The 24155-nt window shown below is 40.1% G+C and overlaps 1 protein-coding gene across 2 annotated transcripts in view; it reads left to right on the top strand.

Moving 5' to 3' along the window:
* CENPP (centromere protein P) overlaps positions 1-24155 on the top strand; it is a 383426-nt gene that overhangs the window by 87755 nt on the left and 271516 nt on the right. For both annotated transcript variants that reach the window (XM_064291078.1, XM_064291079.1), the window contains exon 5: positions 17233-17329. In XM_064291078.1, coding sequence (XP_064147148.1) covers positions 17233-17329 — 97 coding nt within the window. The remainder of the gene's footprint in view (positions 1-17232; positions 17330-24155) is intronic.

Below are 24155 nucleotides of genomic sequence, written 5' to 3'. Positions count from 1 at the left end.
GGATTCATGGGTCCAGGAATGACCGGCTGGAAAAAGGAGTGGCGCCACTCACTATTACCCCTAGTGACCCACTTGCAAACTGTTTGCTTCCTGTCCCTTCAACCCTATGCCCTGTGGGTCTAGAGGTCTTAGTTCTAAAGGGTGGAATGCTCCCATCTGGAGATACAACACTGTGAGGTATGGGTCTTGTTTGGTTTTTTTGCAGATGAATATCCAGTTATGCGAGCACCATTTGTTAAAAAGACTCTCTCTTCCCCATTTAACAAAATGTGGGCCTTTGCCAAATATCAGCTGCTCATATGTCGGTGGATTTATGCCTGGATTCTCAATTCTGTTCCACTGGTCTATGTATTTGTTGTTGTACCACTACCAGGCTGTTTTGACTACTGTGGTGGTACAATAAGTTCTAAATTCAGGTAGAGTGAGGCCTCCCACTTTGTTCTTCTTTTTCGGTAATGCTTTCCTTATTAGGGGCCTCTTTCCCTTCCGTATGAAGTTGGTGATTTGTTTCTCCATCTCATTAAAAAATGTCGTTGGAATTTGGATTGGAATTGCAGTGTATTTATAGACCGCTTTTGGTAGAATAGATATTTTTACAATGTTAAGTCTTCCTATCCATGAGCAAGGTATGTTTTCCCATTTATGTAGGTCTCTTGGTTTCTTGCAGTAGTGTCTTGTAGTTTTCTTTGTATAGGTCTTTTACATCTCTGGTAAGATTTATTCCTAAGTATTTTATCTTCTTGGGGGCTACTGTAAATGGTATTGATTTGGTGATTTCCTCTTTGAAGTTCTTTTTGTTTGGTGTAGAGGAATCCAAGTGATTTTTGTATGTTTATCTTGTATCCTGATCATCTGCTGAACTCTTCTATTAGTTTCAGTAGTTTTCTTCAGGATTTTTTAGGGTTTTCTGTGTAAAAGATCATGTCATCTGCAAATAGAGATACTTTTACTTCTTCCTTACCAATCCGGGTGCCCTTTATTTCTTTATGTAGCCTAATGGCTCTGGCTAGGACCTCCAGCACAATGTTGAATAAGAGTGGTGATAAAGGGCATCCTTTCCTGGTTTCCGATATCAAGAGGAATGCTTTCAGTCTCTCTCCATTTAGGATGATGTTGGCTGTTGGCTTTGTATAAATGCCCTTTATTATGTTGAGGAATTTTCCGTCTATTCCTATTTTGCTGAGAGCTTTTACCATGAATCGGTGTTGAACTTTGTCAAATGCCTTTTTTGCATCAATTGATAAGATCATGTGGTTCTTGTCTTTTATTTATATGATACCCACTGCTGTCGAGTCAATTCTGACTCATATGATGGATTATATTAATTGTTTTTCTAATGTTGAACCATCCCTGCATACCTGGTATGAATCCCACTTGGTCATGGTGAATTATTTTTTTGATATGTTGTTAAATTCTGTTGGCTAGAATTTTGTTGAGGATTTTTGGATCTAAGTTCGTGAGGGATATAGGTCTGTAATTTTCTTTTTTTGTGGTGTCTTTACCTGGTTTTGGTATTAGGGATATACTGACATCATAGAATGAGTTTGGGAGTATTCGGTCCTTTTCTATGCTCTGAAATAGCTTTAGTAGTAGTGGTGTTAGCTCTTCTCTGAAAGTTTGGTAGAACTCTGCAGTGAAGCTGTCTGGACCAGGGCTTTTTTTTGTCGGGAGTTTTTTGTTATGGGTCTATTTAGTTGTTCTACCTCTGTTTGTGTTAGTTTAGGTAGGTAGTGTATTTCTAGAAATTCATCCATTTCTTCTAAGTTTTCAAATTTGTTAGAGCACAATTTTTCGTAGTAATCTGATACGATTCTTTTAATTTCAGTTGGGTCTGTTGTATTATCGCCCACCTCATTTCTTATTCAGGTTATTTTCTTCCTCTCCTGTTTTTCTTTTGTCGGTTTGGCCAGTGCTTTATAAATTTTGTTAATTTTTTAAGAGAACGAGCTTTTGGTCTTGTTAACTCTTTCAATTGTTTTTCTGTTCTCTATTTCATTTAATTATGCTCTAATTTTTATTATTTGCATTCTTCTGGTGCCTGAGGGTTTCTTTTGTTGCTCTCTTTGTATTTGTTCAAGTTGTAGGGATAATTCTTCGATTTTGGCTGTTTCTTCTTTTTGTATGTGTGCATTTATTGATATAAATTGACCTCTGAGCACTGCTTTCGCTGTGTCCCAAAGGTTCTGATAGGAAGTGTTTTCATTCTCATTGGATTCTATGAATTTCTTTATTCCATCCTTCATGTCTTCTGTAATCCACGCATTTTTGAGCTGGGTATTGTTCAGTTTCCAAGTGTTTGATTTCTTTTCCCTGCTTTTTCTGTTATTGATTTCCACTTTTATGGCCTTATGGTCAGAGAACATGCTTTGTCATATTTTGGTATTTTGGATTCTGCTAAGGCTTGCTTTCTGACCGATTATGTGGGCTATTGTAGAGAATGTTCCATGCGTGCTAGAAAAGAAAGTATACTTGGCTGCTGTTGGGTGGAGTGTTCTGTATATGTCTATGGGGTCATGTTGGTTAATTGTGGCATTTAGATCTCCCGTGTCTTTATTGAGCTTCTTTCTGGAGGTTCTGTCCTTCACCAAAAGTGGTGTGTTGAAGTCTCCTAGTATAATTGTGGTGCTGTCTATCTCACTTTTCAATGCTTATAGAGTTTGTTTTATGTATCTTGCAGGCCTGTCACTGGGTGTGTAAATATTTAACATGGTTATATCTTCCTGGTATATTGTCCCTTTAATCATTATATAGCATCTTTCCTTATTCTTTGTGGTGGATTTAACTTTGAGGTCTATTTTGTCGTAAATTAATATTGCCACTTCTGCTCTTTTTTGATTGTTGTTTGCTTGATATATTTTTTTCCACCCTTTGAGTTTTAGTTTGCTTGTGTCTCTTAGTCTAAGGTGTGTCTCTTATATGCAGCGTATAGACGGATTGTATTTTTTAATCCATTCTGCCACTCTCTGTTTCTTTAATGGTACATTTAGTCCATATACATTCAGTGTAATTATGGATAAGCATGAGTTGAGTGCTGTCATTTTGATGTCTTTTTTTGTGTGTTGTTGACAGTTTCTATTTCTCACTTAATTTTTCATGTTGAGTAGTTTAACTTTGTATATTGTCTTTTGCTCTTACTCATCGTTGTTGATTATGTTTCTGCTGAGTCTCTATTTTTTTCTTGTATTTTATTTTGATGAGTAGGATGGTTAATCTCCTTTGTGGTTACCTTAATATTTACCCCTATTTTTCTAAGTTTAAACGTAATTTTTATTTCTTTATATGGCCTTGTCTTCCTCTTCATATGAAAGATCTATGACTATATTTCTTAGTTCCTCTTTGTTGTTTTAATGTTATCTTCCTTTCACATAATTGCATCGCTGTTTCCCTGTTTTGAGCATTGTTTTACTCTTGATTTATTTTTGTGATTTCCCTATCTGGGTTGTCATCTGCTTGCTCTGCCCTGTGTTCTAGTCTTCGGTTGATATCTGATATTATTGATTTTCTAACCAAAGAATTTCCTTTAGTGTGTCTTGTAGTTTTGGTTTGGTTTTTACAAATTCCCTAAACTTCTCTTTGTCTGGAAATATCCTAATTTCACCGTCATATTTGAGAGACAGTTTTGCTGGATATATGATTCTTAGCTGGCATCCTGTTGCCTTCTTGCCTGCATAGTTTCCGTCGAGTAGTCCGAGTTTATACTTATTGACTCTCCTTTGTAGGTGAATTTTCGTTTATCCCTAGCCGTTCTTAAAATTCGCTGTCTTTCGTTTTGGCAAGAGTGATTATAATATGTCTTTGTGACTTTCTTTTAACATCTACCTTATGTGGGCTTTGATGAGGATCATCGATAGATATCTTCTCATCTTTCATGATATCAGGGAACTTTTCTGCCAACAAATCTTCAACAATTCTCTCTGTATTTTCTGTTATCCTTTCCTGTTCTGGTACTCCAATCACTTGTAGGTTATTTCTCTTGATAGAGTCCCACGATTCTTAAGGTTTCTGCATTTTTTTAAATTCTTTTATCTGATTTTTCTTCAAATATATTGGTGCCAAGTGTTTTATGTTTAGTGTCGCTAATTCTGCCTTCTACTTCCACAGTTCTGCTTCTCTGACGTTCTGATGAGTTGTCTAATTGTGTAATTTTATTGTTAATCTTCTGAATTTCTGATTGCTGTCCCTCTATGGATTCTTGCAGCTTATTAAGTTTTTCATTATGTTCTTGAATAATCTTTTTAATTTCTTCAACTGCTTTATCTTCAGGTTCCTTGGCTTTTTCTGTGTGTTGCCTGATCTCATTCCTGATGTCTGGAATCGTTCTGTATATTAATCTTTTGTATTCTGCATCTGGTAATTCCAGGAATGCACCTTCATCCAGAAGAGCCCTTGATTCTTTGTTTTGAAAGCTTTTTGAAGCGGTCATGGTCTGCTTTTTTTTTATATTATGGTTTAAGTGAAAGTTTACAAATCAAGTCAGCCTCTCACACAAAAACGTACACACACCTTGCTACATACTCCAAATTCCTCTCCCCCTAATGAGACAGCCTGTTCCCTCCCTCCACCCTCTTTTTCATGTCCAGTTCTCCAGCTTCTATCCCCCTCTACCCTCTCATCTCCCCTCCAGGAAGGAGATGCCAACATAGTCTCAAGTGTCTACCTAATCCAAGAAGCTCACTCCTACCAGCATCCCTCTCCAACCCATTGTCCACTCCAATCCCTGTCTGAAGAGTTGTCTTTGGGAATGGTTCTGGTCATGGGCCAACAGAAGGTCTGGGGGCCATGACCACCAGGGTACTTCTAGTCTCAGTCAGACCATTAAGTCTGGTCTTATGAGAGTTTTGGGTCTGCATCTCAGTGCTCTCCTGCTCCCTCAGGGTTTCTCTGTTGCATTCTCTGTCAGGGCAGTTGTAGGTTGTAGCTGGGCACCATCTAGCTAATCTCGTCTCAGACTGATGTAGTCTCTGGTTTATGTGGCCCTTTCTGTCTCTTAGGCTCGTAATTACCTTGTGTCCTTAGTGTTCTTCATTCTCCTTTGATCCAGGTGGGTTGAGACCAATTGATGCATTTTAGATGGCTGCTTGCTAGTGTTTAAGACCCCAGACTCCTCCCTCCAATGTAGGACGCAGAATGTTTTCCTTATAGATTTTGTTATGCCAATGGACTTAGATGCCCACTGAAACCATGGTCCTGAAACCACGCCCCTGCTACACTGGCCTTTGAACCATTCAGTTTATTCCAGAAATTTCTCTGCTTTTTGTATCATCCAGTTGTGCTGACCTCGTCTGTATTGTGTGTTGTCTTTCTCTTCACCTAAAGTAGTTCTTGTCTACTCTCTAATTAGTGAATAACTCTCTCCTACCCTCCCTCCCTACCCCCACTGGTAACCATCAAAGAATATTTTTCTCTCTGCTTAAACTATTTCTTGAGTTCTTATAATAGTGGTCTTATACAATATTTGTCCTTTTGCAACTGACTAATTTCACTCACCATAGTGCCTTCCAGATTCCTTCATGTTATGAAATGTTTCCCAGATTCATCACTGTTCTTTATCCATGCATAGTATTCCGTTGTGTGAATTTACCATAATTTACTTATCAACTCCTCTGTTGATGGGCACCTTTGTTGCTTCCATCTTTTTGCTATTGTAAACAGTGCTGCAGTGAACATGGGTGTTCATATATCTGTTTGTGTAAAGGTTCTTATTTCTCTAGGGTATATTCCAAGGAGCAGGATTGCTGGGTCGTATGGTAGTTCTATTTCTAGCTTTTTAAAAAAAAAAAAAAAAATTTTTTTTTTTCTTTTTAAGGAAGTGCCAAATCAATTTCCATAGTGATTGTACCATTTTACATTCCCACCAGCAGTCTAGAAGTGTTCCAGTCTTTCCACAGCCTCTCCAACATTTATTATTTTGTGTTTTTTGGATTATTGCCAGCCTTGTTAGAGTGAGATGAAATCTTATTGTAGTTTTGATTTGCAGTTCTCTAATGGCTAATGATCGTGAGCATTCCCTCATGTATCTGTTAGGTACCTGAATGTCTTCTTTGGTGAAGTGTCTGTTCATGTCCTTTGCCCATTTTTTAATTGGGTTATTTGCCTTTTTGTAGTTGAGTTTTTGCAGTATCGTGTAGATTTCAGAGATCAGGTGCTGATCGGAAACATCATAGCTAAAAACTTTTCCCTGTCTGTAGGTAATCTTTTTGCTCTTTTGGTGAAATCTTTGGATGAGCATAGCTGTCTGATTTTCAGGAGCTCCCAGTTATCTAGTTTTTCTTCTGCATTGTTCGTAAGGTTTTGTGTACTGTTTATGCCATGTATTAGGGCTCCCAACGTTGTCCCAATTTTTTCTTCCATGATCTTTATTGTTTTAGATTTTTTATTTAGGTCTTTGATCCATTTTGAGCTCGTTTTTGTGCATGGAGTGAGGTATGGGTCTTGTTTCATTTTTTTGCAAATGGATATCCAGTTATGCCAGCACTATTTGTTAAAAAAGACTGTCTTTTCCCCATTAAATTGTTTTTGGGCCTTTGTCAAATATGAACTGCTCGTATGTGGATGGATTTGTGTATGGATTCTCAATTCTGTTCCAGTGATTTATCTTTAAGTTCAGAAATTTTGGCTTCTAATTGCTCAATTGTGGTCCTCTGACTTTCTATTGAGTCTTCTATTTCCGTAATTTTATTGTTAATCTTCTGAATTCTGATTGCTGTCTGTCTATGGATTTTTCCAGCTTATTAAATTTTTCATTATGTTCCTGCTTAATCTTTCTAATTTCTTCAGTTGCTTTATCTTTGTGTTCCTTGGCTTGTTCTGTGTATTGCCTCATTTTCTTCCTGATGTCTTGAAGGGTTCTGTACATTAAACTTTTGTATTCTGTGTCTGGTAATTCCAGAAATACACTTTCATCTAGTAGACCCCTGGATTCTTTGTTTTGAGAGCTTGTTGAGGTGATCATGGTCTGTTTCTTTATGTGAGTTTATATCAACTGTTGTCTTCGAGCCTTCTATAAATTATTGTGTTAGTTTATGTTTCCTTACTGTGTTGTAGCTTCTTGCTTTGTTTTGTTTTGATACGCACAGATGGGTTGCTTGAGTGAGCTAGCTTGATTATTTTCACCTTTGGCACTCTAACGTCCTGTCCCCAGCTGTCTAGAGCTGTTATCAGGTATATCAGTCTAGGAGTCCATTCACTTTTCTTGTATGAATTCTGCTCAGGTGTCCAGGTAGCCAATCATCAATTATGTGGTTCAAGCTCTGTCGTACAGTCTTAGAGGGGCAGGGGTGATTGGTGTAGGTACCGGTATCTGGTTGCAGAAGGGGGTCATGCTCTGAACATGGCAGGGGGTTGAGAGCCAACCCCTGTCTCTGAGGAAAGCACGCCCCTATTCCCTAGAGCATGCAGGTGGGTGGGTTCTGCAGTTGGACCATGGGAACCCAATGTTTTTGCTTGTAAGGACTGGGAGGTACCAGTTATCCTTGGACCCCTGTTGTGGGTGCCTGGGTGACCTGAGTGGAGCTACCATTCCTTAGGCCCCTGATGTGGGTAGGTTAGAACCCTGTTTAATAGGCAAAACAATGTCAAACATCAAACACCCACCTCTCCAACGCACCGCTGAAATGGTTGGAGTCTGCCAACAAGGGTCTATTCCTCTAAAATAGGCCCACACAGGTCCATGCAAAGGGGAAAGGTGCTCAAAGTCCACACACCTTTTATGCCTGGAGAGGAGCTGCTTCTGTCCTGAGCTCCCACAGTTAGTGGAGCTGGCAAATTATCTTTTCCCCTAAATGTGAATTTTTTTCCCTTCTCTAAGCCTAGGAGGATGCTCTAGGTGCTCAACAGTGCCTGTCTCAGGCCCAGGGAGTTCAGCTGCTGAAGCTGGCTTGAGAGTGGGGTGGTGTGTTAAAAGATACTCAGGTACTTAGCTTTTGCTGAGAGAGCTTGTTCTTTGGTTCCGGAGGTGTGAGTAGGCTGTGTTGCTGGCTGCTTCTCCCTGAGGAATCTGCAGCTGAATGCTAGTACTAGCCCGCCGCCGTCACTCTGGAAATCGTGTCTGAGGGCTTCCTGAGATTCAGGTGTGGTAACTCCTCTCTGCTTCTGAACTGTCTTTTCCTCCCCGTGCCTCTCTGTGCATTTTCCAAGCTTGCCTTTGATGCTCAGGGCTCCTAGCTTGTCATAAATATTCTTGTTTTACTTGTTTTTTTGGGTCTTTATTGTAAAGAGGGCTGGCCGGAAGCATCTGGCTATTCTGCCATCTTGCCTCCGCCTCCTGGTCTGCTTCTTTATGTGATTTGATATTGACTGTTGTCTACTAGCCTTTTATAAGTTATCGTATTAGTTTTTTTTTATGTTTGCTTACTGTGTCCTAGTATCTTGCTTTATTTTGTTTTCATATTCCCAAATAGGTTGCTTGAGTGAACTGGCTTGATTATCTTCGTCTTTGAAGCTCTAACATCCTGTTACCAGATGGCTAGAGCTGTTTCAGTTATATCAGCCTAGGAGTCCATTCACTTTTCTTGTGTGGATTCAGCTCAGGTGTCCCGGTAGCTGGTCATCGAGTGTCTGTTGCAGACTCTGTCCTATAGTATTAGAGGGGCAGGGGTGGTTGATGTAGGTACAGGTGTCTGGTTGCACCAGGGGTTCACACTGTGAACAAGGCAGGGGGCTGAAAACCGTCCCCCAGGTGTCTGTGAGGAAAGTGAGCCCCTGTTCCCTAGAGTGCACAGGTGGGTGGGTTCTGCAGACAAACCTTGGGCACCAAATGCTTTTGGTTGTAAGGACTGGGAGATAGCAGTTATCCTTGGACCCCAGTCATAGGTGACTGTGTGACCTGAGTGGATCCACTAGTCCTTATGCCCCAGATGTTGGTAGGTGAGGGCCCTGTTTAATAGGCAAAGTGATGTCAAACATCTAGCACCCACCTCTCCTCAGCACCGCTGAAACAGTTGTCATCTGCCAACAAGGGCCTATTCTCCTGAAATAGGCCCACACAGGTCCATGCAGTGGGGAAAGCTATTCAAAGTCCATGGACCGTTTATGCCTGGACAGGAGCCGCTGCTGTCCTGAGCTCCCCAGGTTAGTGGAACTGGCAGATTATCTCTTCTCCCAATTGTGAATTTATTCCTTCTCCAAGGCTGGGAGAATGGCTCAGGGTGCTCAGCAGGGTCTGTCACAGGCTCAGGGAAATCAACAGCGTCTGAAGCCAGCTTTGGTGCATGTTAAAATATATGCAAGTACTTAGCTTTTGCCAAGAGCGCTGTTCTTCTCTGGTTCCGGAGGTGTGAGTAGGCTGTGTGGCTGGTTGTTTGTCCCTGAGGAAACTGTAGCCGAATGCACCAGTCGCTCCCGGGAATGGTGCCTGAGGGTCCGTAACAATTCAGTTCTGGAAACTCCTTTCTGCTTTTGAACCGTCTCTCCCTCCCCCTGCTACTCTGTCTGTTTTTTAAGTTTGCGTTTGATGTTCAGGGCTCCTAGATGCTCATAAATATAATTGTTTCACTTGTTTTTTTGGTTCTTTATTGTAAGAGGGAACACCGGAAGCATCTGACTACTATGCCATCTTGGCCCCGCCTCCTATAATGGACAAGAGGCTTTTTGGTCTTCTTAGCTGAGAGCTGAGAGTGTGGTATGACCATTACGACAAAGAAGCCCTGTCCCGGAAACCCTCACAGATCCATGTAAAAGATTTGTAGTACAATTAGAGATGTGGATGTCGGTCTACCTAACTGCAGAGACAAATAGTGGGCTTGAACAGCGGTAGTAGAGTGGAGCAGAGCTGAAATGAGCAAAGAGTTGTCTGAGAAGCAGAGGCATCGATTAGTTTCCAGTTAAGAGCTGGACCTGTTAGCAACAGGGGCAAGAGTAGAGCTGTCCTGATGCTGGTGGTTGAGAGCTGGCCTGGTCAGGTACAATAGCTGAAGTGGATGTGCATTCTAGAACTGTAGAAATCAGTACAGGATAGGTTTGAAGATCCACTGGACCCACTGTTAGATGGACCTGAGCTCTTTCACTTCTAGGAATATATGCTGCTTGAGAGCTGGACCAGTCAGTTATGGGAGCAAAGCTACTGAGAAAGAGGGATAGAAAGAAAGAGAGTGTCCCCATGCAGTCTGATACCTGAAGCCAAGATGCGCTCACTGACACCGGTTGTTGCACAGGGCCCGACATGCTGAATTTGCTGCAGAAGAACTATTCTAGGGCTATCCTGGCCAAAAGTTTCTTTTTGCAAGTTTTCTGATAGGCAAGAGTGAACATCTTTTCTCAGGAGGGTGCATGCATTTCCTTGAAATATAGGAACTTTTCCCTGAGGCTATTTTCCCAGACCTCACCCATTGCATTTCTTCATTTATGTATTTCCCTGTTTATATCCTTCTCTGTTGTCTTAAAAACAGTTATTGTAGATATGGTGATTTGATGAGTTTTATGGATGTTGCAAGGAATTATTGAACACAATAGAGAAAGTGCTGTGGAGGAAGCGGCTGGTGATCGGTAGTAATGAAGTGGCAAAACGGTAATATACTTGACCTCCGCCTCATAGGATGCAGCTTTATGCTGATTCTTACAATCCATGTTAATGTGAATCAGTTTCGGTGATTCAAGTTGGACTTCTGTTTGCTTGACCTAGAGCTATTCCACTTATCCAGGTCAATATATATTTAGTCAGTTTCCTGTCTATTTTACTTCTAGGAACATGTGACCAGTTTGCCAAAACCATGGGTCTGTGAGAGTTAGGCTATTATGATTACTGCTTTTACTCTGCTGTCTGTTGTGGTACCAACCTTCTCCTTGTCTTTGTCAATTAAATGCTGCCATTTGGCCCCTGCCCCCCAAGTTCCAATTACCTCTGTTATAATTAGGCTGTGCAATTCAATGTAACATCAGTGTAATTCACTGTAATATCTGACCTACAGGTAATAGTGATCACAACATTCTGCTTGTATGCTGGGACTCCATTCCCAAATTCCTTACAGTGATGGTAAAAGGTGTTTCCTCTGGGCTTTCCCAAGGTGGGTGGGTGGGCCTGACATGATAAATCCACTCTAGCATACCAGCTTCCCTAAGCCTTTTTATACCTTCTACTGTATATCAAGGCAGTTCTGGCATTTCATATTTATGTAGTGTAAGCCAGTTTTTGTTCCATGTTTCAACCAACCAACCAAATAAACGTTAGATCCTTTTCTAACCCCTTTTGCTGAAATATTGAATGCAAAATCTCTATTTAGTATGCCCATGACAATAAATTCCAACTGATCCAACTTTATCTTCTTTCCACCATTTTACCAAACTCTTAACATCAATTTCTATACATATCCCCAGATTTTTGTCTATATAAATTAGAAAAATCCTGTAGTTCTTTTGGAGTATAGTGCACATCTTAGTGAGTCACACTTTGTACCTCATCTTTCAAGGGCTGCTGGGACTTGAGTCTAGTTATCATCTAGAAGCAAACACTGGTGGTGAGGGTGGGTCCTGAGGACAATCAGCAGTGCCTTGCAAGGCATCTGCCTCAGGGGATGGCTCAGGCAAATATTCCTCAGGCAAAACTGTATCAATCTCCTCAGATGGCAGCAGAAAGGATGATTCCACTGGCATAGATTACTCAAGATTTTAGGGGCACAATGTTTCCAGCTTCATCAGTAAGTGCCTGTATGTGCCCATTTACAATGTTCAGGATCCCTTTCTTCCCAAATAATGTCCTCACTTTAACATCAGATACCTTACAAGGTTGGGAATTTAATTGGCCTTGTAATTTAGCCATTTTTGGGTAAGGCTTGGCGTTTCATTATCAGCAATCTTAACTCTGGCTACAGGAGGTAAGGCTTCCTTTGAGGGCACACATGGTAACTTTCAGGTTCTTTATGTGGCAATTGAGGTGGGAGATTGAAACCCTGAACCCATTCTTTTCTTCCCCTATTTGGTCCAGCGAAAGTATGTCTTACTCATCAATTTGACGAAAAAGCTCTAAAGTATCAAATACACCACTCTAGCTCTCTTTTGGTTACTATTAGCATGGGATATCTTTTTTCCATCCTTGTGCTTTTGATCCTTTTGTGTCTTTTTATTTTTTTTGTTTGTCGACAAAGTGTAGATGGAATAGGTTTTTAGTATCTGTTCTCTTATTTCTTGCTTTTTAGTTGCAGAGTTTAATTTACATTTATAATAATTACCAACATTATAAAAAAAGCACAATTGCATGCCATTTAGCAATTAGTTTATGTGTCTTACATATTTTTTATTCCTCAATTCCTTACTCATTTCTTTTGTGTTTAGTTGAAGTTTTTTTTTTTTTTTTTTGGTAGTGTCACCATTTGATTCTCTTCCTGTTTCCTTTTTCTGAATATTTCAAACTGTTTTCTTAATGCTTACCTTGGGGATTACAATTAACATCTTAAATTTATAACAACCTAGTTTGAATTAATAGTAAATTGCCTCAACAGTATACACAAACTCTGGTCCTTTACATTTTTCCCTTCCTCACGTGAAATTGTTATTTTCAGAGATTATATCTTTATACCAAACCTGTTGCCGTCAAGTAAATTCTGAGCCATAGTGACAGAGCAGAGCTCCCCCGTAGAGGGTCCAGGGAGCGTCCGGTGGGTTCAGACTGCTGACCTTTGTGGGAGGCAGCTGAGCTCTTAACCACTGCACCACCAGGGCTTGCGTCTTTATTCACTGTGTGCTTATTAATACAGATTTATAATATTTTATTCATTTGTTTTTTAAATAATACAGGAAAAAAGAGGAGTTATAAACTGAAAACACAATAATATTGGCTTTTTAATTTTCTTTAGTAATTACGTTTTCCAGTGTTTTTTATTTCTTCATATGGCTTTGACTAGTGTCCTTTAATTTCAAAATGAAACACTTCCTTTAGCATTTCTTGTAGGTGTAGTTGTACTGGTAATGAACTCCTTCAGCTTTTGTTTTTCTCAGAATGTATTAACTTCTATTCTGAAGAATAGTTTTTTCAGATTTAGAATTCCTATTGACAGTGTTTTTCATTCAGAACTTTAAATACGTTATTCTACTGCCTTGTGACCTCCATAATTTCCAGTGTGAAAATTTGCTGTTACTCTTATTGATGCTCTTTTGTATATGACTATTCACTTCTCTTACTGCTTTCAAGATCCTGTTCTTATCTTTTACCTTTTAACAGTTTCATTATAATGTGTCTCAGTGTGTATCTCTTTGAGTTTATCTTACTTAGAGTTCATTGATTTTCTTGGATGTGTTGATTAACTTTTTTATGCAATTTGGTGGAGTTTTGACTTATTTCTTCAGACATTCTTTCTGTTCTTTTTTCTCCTCTTTTAGATCTTCCATTGTGGGCATGTTGGTATACTTGATGGTGTCCCACATTTCCTTTAGCCTCTGTTCTTTTTTTTCCTTTTTTTCATTTTTCCTTCTATCCCCGAGACTGGGTCATTTCATTTGACATACCTTCACGCTGATTTTTCTTTCCGCTTTTATCTGCTGTTTAACCTCTTTGGTGAATTTTTCATTCTAGTTATTGTACTTTTTAGTGTCATAGTTTCTATTTGCTATCTTCTTATAATTCTTACCTCCTTATTGTTATTCTTCATTTGTTGAGACATTGTTATCCTGGTTTCTTTTAGTTCTTTCATTATATTTAAGACGATTTAAAGTCTTTGTCTAGTAAGTCTAAGATCTGTGATTCTTCAGAGACAATTTCTGTTTATTTCTTGTTTTTCAGTGAATAAGTCACATACTTAGTGCAGTGTGTGGATAGTTGACAGAGCATCCCACTGTGTTTGCATCAGCCATGGTGGTGGAGAGTGGGCCTGGCACCAACTCTGATATTTTTTGCTTAGGGCCAGATGGGGCTAGTTGATAAGGCTTCCTCTCAGTCTCCCCAGCAGCAGCATTCCTTGGAGAGTGAGGCCATTGCCCCTTTGCCTGTGTTTGCTTATTGCCAGCAGTGCTGGTTGACAGATTTCACACTACAGTCATATGCCCGATTGTGAGTGTAAAGTGGTGGGAGTAGTAGCGTCAGAACCAAACTTCAGGGGGCATAATGACCAAGATCAGCTCAAAGCTGATTCCCACAAGGTGGAGGTCAGATATAACTCCACTCTCCAACCTTTTTACCCGTTCTGACACCAGCTGTCCCTCCCATGGCACTCTTTACTCCTCTGCTGGGTTCAATAATCCATTGCAGTGGCCAAGCAGAACTCACAGAGCATACTTACTGTTAAATGGTTTATTAAGGAAGTAACAGGGTACAACTCAGGATTAGGATTAACAGGCTACAACTCAAGCATCAGGATCAGGAAACATGTAGGCAAAGTCTCTTTTATTTGGTGCAGGACAGGTCTCTCAGCTCTTTTTGGCCATGCAGGCCTCCTCTCGGCCCCCTCAAGACAGGCTTCCTTTTGGCACCCTGAGGACAGGCTCCTCTTGGCCCCGCCATCTGTCACCACCATTCTTCTGCATGGCACCTTACAAGATTGTCGCCACTGGCTCTGTCACTGGGCCCCTTCCAGGCCTGTCGCTGTCTTCAGTGTTACAGCCCTTGACCCATGTTATAGCTCTGTGTAGAGGTTCCTTGCTTCCTTTGTCTCTGCTTCTTCTCCCTCTTGCCTTTTCTCCTTTCTGCTTCCTGTCTGAAAAACCTTTGTGGGATTGGCTGCATATACAAACTCCTTGTTAATTTCGGAGCCCTGGTGGCATGGTGGTTAAGCATTCAGCTTCTAACCAAAACATTGGCAGTTCAAATCCACCATCCACTCTTTGGAAACCATATGATGCGGTTCTACTCTGTCCTATAGGATTGCTATGAGTTGGAATTGACTTGACAGCAATGGTTTTTTTTTGGTCAATTTCAAAGCATGTCCGTCACATGAGGGCCACAAACTGACCAATCCCCTCTTGGTAGGCTGCAGACACTTTATTTGTATTTGTATTGTCTATAGTCACTTCATTTGCATAGTATATTGATCAGTCCCTGCAAGGTGCACACAAACCACAGGGCAGGCTGTAGGCCAGGACCAGACAAAAAGTATCAAACCTCAAGTTGTTTACAGCTTGTACGGGAGATGTCAAGCTACGCAGGCAAAAGTAACCAACTCTCTGGAGTAGCAAACTAGGAAAAAGGTTAACTCCTCAGTGCTTAAGGGAAAAACCTCTGAAGCTGTTCTTCCAAAGAACGAAGGCAAAAATCTACATAAAGGAACTCATTTCACCACAGGGAGGGAAAGGGTTATAGCTCTTTCTTGACATTAGGGTTCCATTCTGCATGGCCTCCCTCTTCTTGTCCTACATAGCTTCTGCTGGCTAGAGGAAGCAGACTCTCCCCGAGCCTTTTATACTTTTGTCTGCATCCTTTGGCAATTCTGGGTTGTAGAGTGCTCTGGACCAGTCTACGATTACATAGTAGGTAAAAATAAACCCCAGGGAATTCATCGCCAGGCCTTTTCTTGAGTCCTAAAGTCCTATCCATTCTGCCTTCTTTCCACATTCAGAGTTTTCAGAGAGTTGATTTATGTGTTAGGTCTAGGGCTTTAAATTGTTATTAATGGGAGCATTTGGGTGGAACGTGCTTACTTCATGATTAGAACAGGAACCTCATTCTCACAAGCATTTATTGAACAAATGATCAAGGAATACAAGGATCTTACCCTCACACTGTTTGTACTGTGTATAATAAAGAATGCATGGATGTTAATATGATAGGTGTAATGCTAAGAGAATTAAGATAAATTTATGTGGTAGCTCATAAGCAGAAGAATGAGAAATTACTTCTAGCTATTAGGGAGTGGGGTTGATGAGCCCATCAAATAATATTCCAAATAGAATGTGTCATTAATTGATATCTTGAAAGACGGGTAAGATTTAAACATTTGAAAACTTTGAAAGTGCATTCCAGGCTGATATACAGAGGCATATCAAATACATTTGTAACTTCAGGATATATAAAAAGTAATAATAAGAAAGCAAGCTAAGGTAGGGCTCTGAGCAGTTAGTTTTCTCTCTGGCTAGCTCTGCTCTCTGTGCCAATTGTGCAAACTAGTCCAGGGAGTCTAAGATCACCCACCTCTGATGCCAAATGGTATGGTGGATAACACATGCCATCTGCATCATTTGGAAATCTCATTTTCCCTTTCCTGTTTAGTTCAGACCCCCATCTGCTCACATAGGTCCCTGCCCTGCCGCCCTTGCCCCCCTGGGACTGGGTCAACAGATACTGGCTACAAGTTCAGGAGTCCCTCTTGACTCCCTCCACTTTAGACAAGTGGTCCCTTCTTTCTCTTATCCCCAGCCACTCAGGAATGGGTCAGCAGGTAACGGCCACAAGCTCAGGAGTCCACACGACTCCCTCTACTTCAGACCAGCTGGCTTCAAACCTGGGATTTTTTTCTACACCTCAGGGTAATGACCACAAGCCCAGTAGTCCACATGACTCCCTCCACTTTGGACAAACCTGCTCCCCTTGCTCCTTCGGGTCCACTGGAACAGCTCACAGAGCTCACAGGAGACACCATACCTGACATAACAAGTTTAGCACGCCCACTCCTAGCTTATCGACATGGTTAGGTTCCAAAGACCAGGTTGTTATGTAAAATTGGCATTATGCAAAAATGAAGGGTGACCATGTCAGATCACATAATGGAGGATGACTATATCATTACATAACTGCCAAATTACATCATTACATAACAGCCAAGCCACTGAGAATCAGGGCCCAGCCAAGGTGACACATAACCTTACTCATCACAGCCAGTGTTACTCTTGCCTCATACCTCAGTGTTTGTTACTGTCAGATATATGTCATTAATACGCAAATAGGCAGAGAGTAAATTTTTTTTTACTATTGTCGTAAATGTAAAATGTCAGATTATGAGATAGTCAGCAAGTGAGAAGGTGTATAACAAAAAAGGTTACAAAGGAAGAAACACAGGGGGTTTTTACAGGAGGAGTTCCAGTGCAGGGCTTCCATGTGCCCAGGAGACACGCTTACCCTCCACAGAGCAGATATTTACTCTCTTCAACCTGGAAGCTCCATCTGAGCCTCTGTCTTCTAAACCCTTTATTGACCTCACCATGTGGCCATTGGTAAATTACATTGTATCTCCTGAGGTTCAGTCTGTATTGGGCCCCAGGTGAGCAGTAGTCCTTGAGGTTCTTAGGAACCCAGAATAAAAGGCCAAATTACTTTCTGCACCTCACAGACTATCATTTAATGCTATTTATTAATCATGGACTCTTTTAATCCTGCAGAGCAGAAGAAAGAAGAGATCTTTTCATGTTTTTCAGAAGCCTGCACTTTTTTGTGGAGTGGTGTGAATATCGTAAGCGCACATTTAAACATTTCAAGGTAAAGTCTTGAATTTAATCATATATGGAAAATGAAACTGGTATTAATTTGAGGATTCTGCCATAACATTCTTTCCTTAAGGTTTTTGAAGAGTAGAAAACATTTTCCATGCCTTTTGGAATTTCCAATTATTTGGAATAAGTAGAAAAGGGAGTGTTTCTGTACAAATTCTTGAGACATTTGTGTCATGGAATATTTCGAAAGAAGCTCAGTTATATCCTTATTAATTTTAAAATACATTTTGAAAAATTAATCTGTCAAGGGTACTTAAAGTAAAATGACAAAAGCTAAAAAAGATTATAATCATAGTAAACTTATCCCTTAGCAGTATAATATTAACTTACTGAGCCAGATTTTATTTTGAGTTTCTTAATTATCGTAACATTTCAAGTTTAAATATTGAAGGCTGATTCTTGTGAAGTAATGTTTCTTAAATTTGAGAGAGGTCCTTTCAAAGACTTCTTTTTATTCCCTTTGTCTTTTTGTTTATTTTTTCCCTGTCATAACTAGAATATGTTTGGCGGCATTTAATCCCCTAAGCACTGCTCAGTTGGATAGCATCAAATTATTGACAGCAGTGATCCACACAAAAAACAATTCTAAAAGAATAACCATAAATAATATCTCAAGTTCTCTCAAAAGTCTGGCCAGGTTATGACTGTTGTTTTGAGGACACACTGGGGTTTACAATTAATTTTACCCAAAGAATTTGGTCTTTGTCTTTGGTTCCTGAGAGATAACTTTGTAATTTCCACAGTGATTGGAGTCTTTTTTATCCTTGAGGGGTCAGAGCAGACCTGAGGGTTTATGCTGTTGAGTGACTCATGTTGACTGGGGCTGGTTGTGCCAGCAAGATATCAGCCTGAACTTAGGGGAGAGGGAGGGCTAGAGATTGAACTCAACCAAGTGGGCAATAATTCAGTCAATCAATCGTGCCTGTATGAGACTTCAATAAAAGCTCTGAACAATGAATGTTTAAGTGCTTACTGGTTGGTTAAAGAAATCAGTGCTTGGGAGTGTGACGTTTTACTTTTTTTGGACATTGAGGGCCCTCTCATACTTCCCTATGTGTTTCTTTATTTTGTATCATTTTTACTATAATAAAACTGTGATCATAAGTATAGCACTTTTCTGAGTCCCGTGAGTTGTTCTAGCGAGTTATCAAACCCAAGGATGTAATTGGAATTTTGAATTTGTAGCCAGCAGTTCAGGAAGAAAAAAAAAAAAGTTTTTTTTTTTTTCTTAGTTCAGAAGTGAAGAGGAACTTGGGATTCCTGAGATTGTGGTTGGTATCCGGAGGGGGTAGAGGGAACTTTTGAATTTGTAACCAGCAGGTTAGAAGGAAGAGTGTCATGAGGACCCCCAAGCTTACACTGGCCTCTGAAGTCTTGGGCAGAATTGACAGCCTGGAAGACTGTACCCTTAAATTTGAGAGAGCTGACCTAGCTATGGTGGTTAGGGTCAGAGGAAGAAGTACTACATTTCCAGCTAGTATAAAGTTAGGTTTAGAGTTAGTTGATACATGTTGGAGAAGGCACACACACAAAGAGACACCTTGCACGGGTAGTATCTCTCCTTTACTTTGGGTTTAAGCAGCCTATTTGATTGAGCTGATAAAAACTGTCAGATATAGGGTTCTCTCCAGAATAAAACATGGTGATACCTATACTGTGCTCCTTTGAGACGTTGTCATGATTCTGTTATGGCTGTTCTCAGGTAGTACTGTGGCAGAACTATGACCTATGTCTGCTTTACATTTGGTAAATACAGTATTGATTAGGGAGTATGCTGGCCGTTATAGTAATGAATAACCTAATTTGATCTTTTACTTACGTATTTCAGTGGGTGGTAGGAAATGTGCCTGTTCATAGTCCCCCTTTCTGGAAGCTGATTTGCCGTTCTATGTAGATGTAGAGGTATATTTGGTGTATTTTTTTCTACAGTGGCTATAGCAGTTCTAGGAGCTGGGCTTTGCTGGTAATAAGATTTACTAAAATGGAAAAACAACAACTACAAACCACAGTTTATGGCTTGTCTGTTTTGAAAGGCAGTTGGTGCATAAGCATTACAATCCTGAGTAACATTAAAGGTTTCCAACAAACTTTGAGCTTGTGTATATAAATCGAGGTTTATATATAGAAGTTCAATCCTGACAAGCGGCAAAGGAGAAACATATGAGTATATGCATAGGATTTGGCTTAAAGCTTCAGTAAAGCATCTAGGGAGGCAGCATGGGAGGAGACATTTGTTGCAGAGTCCAAGTTCACAGATACGGATCCAGTTTGGGGATTCATATTGGACATGAGTAAATGGCTGTATGCAAGGAAGTTTGGGTGTTTATAGCTGGTTCTACTATAACTATACCTGTATTTTTTAAATATTTTATTATCAAAAGTCACATCATAAAAATAAGTGTTTAAATAGGGTTAAGAGGATTAGAACCATAGCTTTTCATATTCACAATAATAGTCATTTTTCTGTAAAATTTTAAAATATAAAAATTTTGTGTCTTATTTTATTTGGTTCTAAGTTCATTTTAAGCTAAAAATAAAAACTGGTGTATCAAAACTGACCAAAAAAATCCTTTCATCTACATACACAGAAGTTCCTCTGTCCCCTGTATCACATTTGGTTTGAATTTACACACATCAGAGCTGCCATGGAAAATTATTTGGTATCAACAGAGTTGCTGGCCAACCACTTAAACAAAGCAGCTGCATGTATTTGCATTCAAAATAGTTTTTTTTTTTTTTTTTCCTACTTGTACAATATTAGTACCTGTTATGGATTGAATTGTGTCCCCCCAAAATATATGTTGGAATCCTAACCCTTGTATCTCTGGCTATAATCTAATGTAATGTACTGTAACACAATTACTTTCCGTAATGCAATGTAATGTGATCAGCCAATGGGCAGAAGTTATTCTTGTGTAAGTGGATCATAAACCTAATCATTCCTGAGATACATAAAGAGCAACATAGACACACAGAAACACTCAGACTTGGGGGAATGATGGATACTATTTAACGCAGAGGCAGATGAATCTCCAAGCCTAGGAACTCCAAGGATTGCCAGCTACTAGAAGCTGAGATAGATTAGACCAAGAAGGACTTCCCCCTAGAGCCACATCCTGAATACAGACTTCTAGCCTCCTGAACTATGAAAAAATAAGTTTTTATTCTTTAAAGCCACACATTTGTGGTATAGGTAGTCTCCGACTTATGATGGGGTTCCGTTCCAACGACTGTCGTAGTTGGTTCTGACATAAGTCAAATACCTCATTTTTTTTTTTTTAGTTTTCATTATTATTGCCTTTCTTATCAGTATCTTTATAAAACTGATTGTTATTTGTCTTTGGGAGTTGGAAATATTACAAAGAAACTCACAGATATATCTTAATAATACGTACGTACATTAAAAAAAATACACAAATCATAAAAATTCACTCCAGTGATGAAGAAGTTGGCATTTCGTCAGTCCCAGCAATAACTCCACTTGTGGAGGGTTCTGGATCATCTGGTATATCCCTGGGAATGGGGGTGGTTTTTTAGTCAGAAAATTTAATGTGAGTTGTCTTTATGGTCCTTTCCTTTTTTTTTTTTCTTTTTCTTTTCCCCACATATTTCAAGGTAAAATCTCACTGCTTCCCAAATCTGCCTGTTGACTTTAGCAAAGTGATCAGCGTTTGGGTCCATGTTTTCAAGCAACTGAATCCCCTGATTTTGTTTAGAAAAAACTTCAGCTAATCCTTTCACTGTAAAAAAAATTTTTAAATAATTTTGTGCTTTAGGTGAAAGTTTACAGTGCAAATTGGTGTCTCATCCAAAAATTTATACACAAATTGTTTTGTGACATTGGTTGCAATCACTGCAATGTGTCAGCAGTCTCCCCCTTTCCTTTATACCCCGGGCTCCTCCTGTCCATTCATCCTGGTTTCCTGTCCCTTTCTGCCTTCTACACCTGGCTCTTGTTTCTTGGTGGTATGAGGTGCCCCTGTCTCTCTGCTTTCTTCTCTATTTTAAATCTCAAAAGAGATTGGCTTAAGACACAACCTAATCTTGTAGATTGAGTCCTGCCTCATTAACATAACTGCTGCTAATCCTACCTCATTAACATCATAGAGATTGGATTTACAACACATAGAATAAGCATATCAGATGACAAAATGGTGGACAATCACACAATACTGGGAATTGTGGCCTAGCTAAGTTGACACATATTTTGGGGGAATACAATTCAATCAATGACATTCCACCCTACGGCCCCCCAAAATTCATGTCCTTGTCACATGTAAAACATATTCACCCATCATATCATAGCAGAAGTCTTAAATCAACTCCAAGTCCAAAATCCAAAAATTCTTCATCTGTGAAATCCTAAAGTACAACAATGGAACAGGCACAAGGTAAATGTGTCCATTACAAATGGGAGAAATTGGAGGGAAAGAAGGGATAATGGGCACCAAGCAAGTTAGCAGAACACATTACATTAGCTCTCAAGGCTTGAAAATAATCCTCTGTCCTCTGACACCCTTTAGAGAATGGCCCCACCCTCCAGACTCTGGGTGTTGGCCACACTCTCTGAATTTTGGGTGGAGGCCCCTTGGCCCTGGACTTCAGCTCCACCTTCCAGGCACACTAGGACAGCAACTCTGCTCCCTGGGCTTTAGGTGGCCCCATTTCTCTTAGACCATCTAAGTGGCAACTCCACCCTTAGAAACTCCAGAGGCTAGGGCTTCACCCTTTGAAACTCCAAAGGTCATGGCCCTACCCTCTGAGGTTGAGGCAGCTCTGCTTCCTGTGCTCCTTGACTCCTCAGCTTCTGCTTCCTAGTTCCTTGGCTTCTTGGCCGTTTGGCTGGTGTCTGCCTTGCTGGGGCAAGTGTTCCAAAGCTCTTTAGCTCCACCAATAAATGCCTGGGAGCACCCTACTCTGCCAGTAAACTTCAGCCAGAAGGTACTCAGCTCTCTTGCTCCATGGGTCTGCAAGCCTAATTCCACTGATAAATGCTCAGAGGCACCTCACTTCACCAGGAAGCCTCCTGCACAAAGGCACTCAGCTCTCTTGCTCTGCAACAATGTCTTGTGCTGGTCTCCTGGTTCTGCTGCTGCCGTTTTTCTGCTGCTGCTGGTTCTCTGCTGCTGCCGTTTCTTCTCTGCTGCTTGTCAAAATCTGTGCCATCTCCAGTGTAACAGGTCTCTTCACTTCCTTCTGAGCCCTCACCAGAATTGTCTTTGATGTCCATAATTCCATCAATAGTCTCTTCAAGGCAATCGAGGCTTTTACTATTAGACGCTTTAAACCTCTTCTAGCCTCTATCCATTCACAGTTTCAAAACTGCTTTTAGGTATCTGTTAGAGCAGCACCCCACTCCCAGTACCAAATTCTGTCTTAGTTATCTAATGCTTCAACTTGAGCAATTGTTTAGGTTCTCTCTACTATAAAGTTTCTTTTTTTGCTTTGTGATGAATAAGAAACTTGTGAGGAGAAACTTTGAAAGTATGCAAATACCTTGCTTCTTATCATATTTTGCCCTAGTATTTGTGGCATCCATTGATAATTCTTGCCTGCAACAATTATTACTGTGGTGTTTATCTAACAGTGATTTTCTATTTCCACCATTTCTTTTTTGTTTATTAATTAGAATTCTACTCTAAGGAAGAACTGGCCCTTCCCCCATTTATTGAGTTATACTTTATTAGATATTAATATTATAACTTCTTTCTTTTTTAATATTTGTGTGTGATATATCTTTGTTCACTTATTTATTTACTTCTTTATTTTGCCTAAGTTACTTTTTCTCAGTTGTGTGGTTTATGCATGTTGTTGTTAGGCACAACCGAGCCAATTTTCAACTCATAGTGACCTCATGTGACAGAATAGAACTGCTCCATAGGGTTTTCTAGGCTGTAATCTTTACAGGAGCAGATAACATGTAGTTCTCTCACGGAGCCTCTGGGTGAGTTTGAATTGCCAGCTTTATGTTAGCAGCTGAGCACTTAGCCATTGCACAACCAGGGGCTCCTCACGACTATGTGAAACCTTTTTTTTAACCCAACATGAAAGTCTTTGTCTTTCAAAGGGGAATTTGCATGTTTTTTTTTCCCTCTCATCTTGTTTCATGATTTTTGTTTTATATATGTCTTTGCTATTCTCAACATCTTTCCTTACCTCCCAGCCCCCTTCATTAACTTGGAAGACAGATGCATATATTTTAATTCTAAATTTAATTCTCCCTCCCTCACTTCAGGTCTTTACCTACTGTTTTCCTCTAGGAGGGCTTGTTTTAGAGCTTTCAATCCCCTGACATGTCCAACATCTCCCCCACCTTTTTTTTTTTTTTTAACCAAAGCACTTACGACTATCTAATATACTTTATATTTAACTTACTTATTGATCTTGATGATTGTCTCTCTCACCCAGTAGAATATAAACTTCCTAAGGACAGGGATTTCTGTCTGTTTTGTTTACTCCATGCCCTTAGTGCCTAGAACAGAGCCTGGCACACCTTAGGTGACTGATGAAAGGGTAAAGAATAAATTACTTAATTTCAAGCATCTATTTCTCTAATTGTCAATGTCAAGAATGAAACAGTATCGATTTGTCTTGCTCAGTTTTATCTTACTTTCTCCCATCATTCCCCCGGCACCTTCTGGATAAGGAACCCTGGTGACACAATGTTAAGCTCTCAGCTGCTAACTTAAAGGTCTGCAGTTTGAACCCACCAACCACTCTGAGGGAGAAAAGACCTGGCAATCTCCCATGAAGATTTCAGTGTAGGAAATCCAGTGGGGCAGTTCTCTCCTACAGGGTCACTATGAGTCAGA

Source organism: Loxodonta africana, chromosome 9 (assembly GCF_030014295.1).
Source record: "Loxodonta africana isolate mLoxAfr1 chromosome 9, mLoxAfr1.hap2, whole genome shotgun sequence".
Lineage (NCBI taxonomy): Eukaryota > Metazoa > Chordata > Mammalia > Proboscidea > Elephantidae > Loxodonta > Loxodonta africana.
Note: the sequence above shows the minus strand (reverse complement) of the source record. Positions and strands in the feature narration are given on the sequence as shown.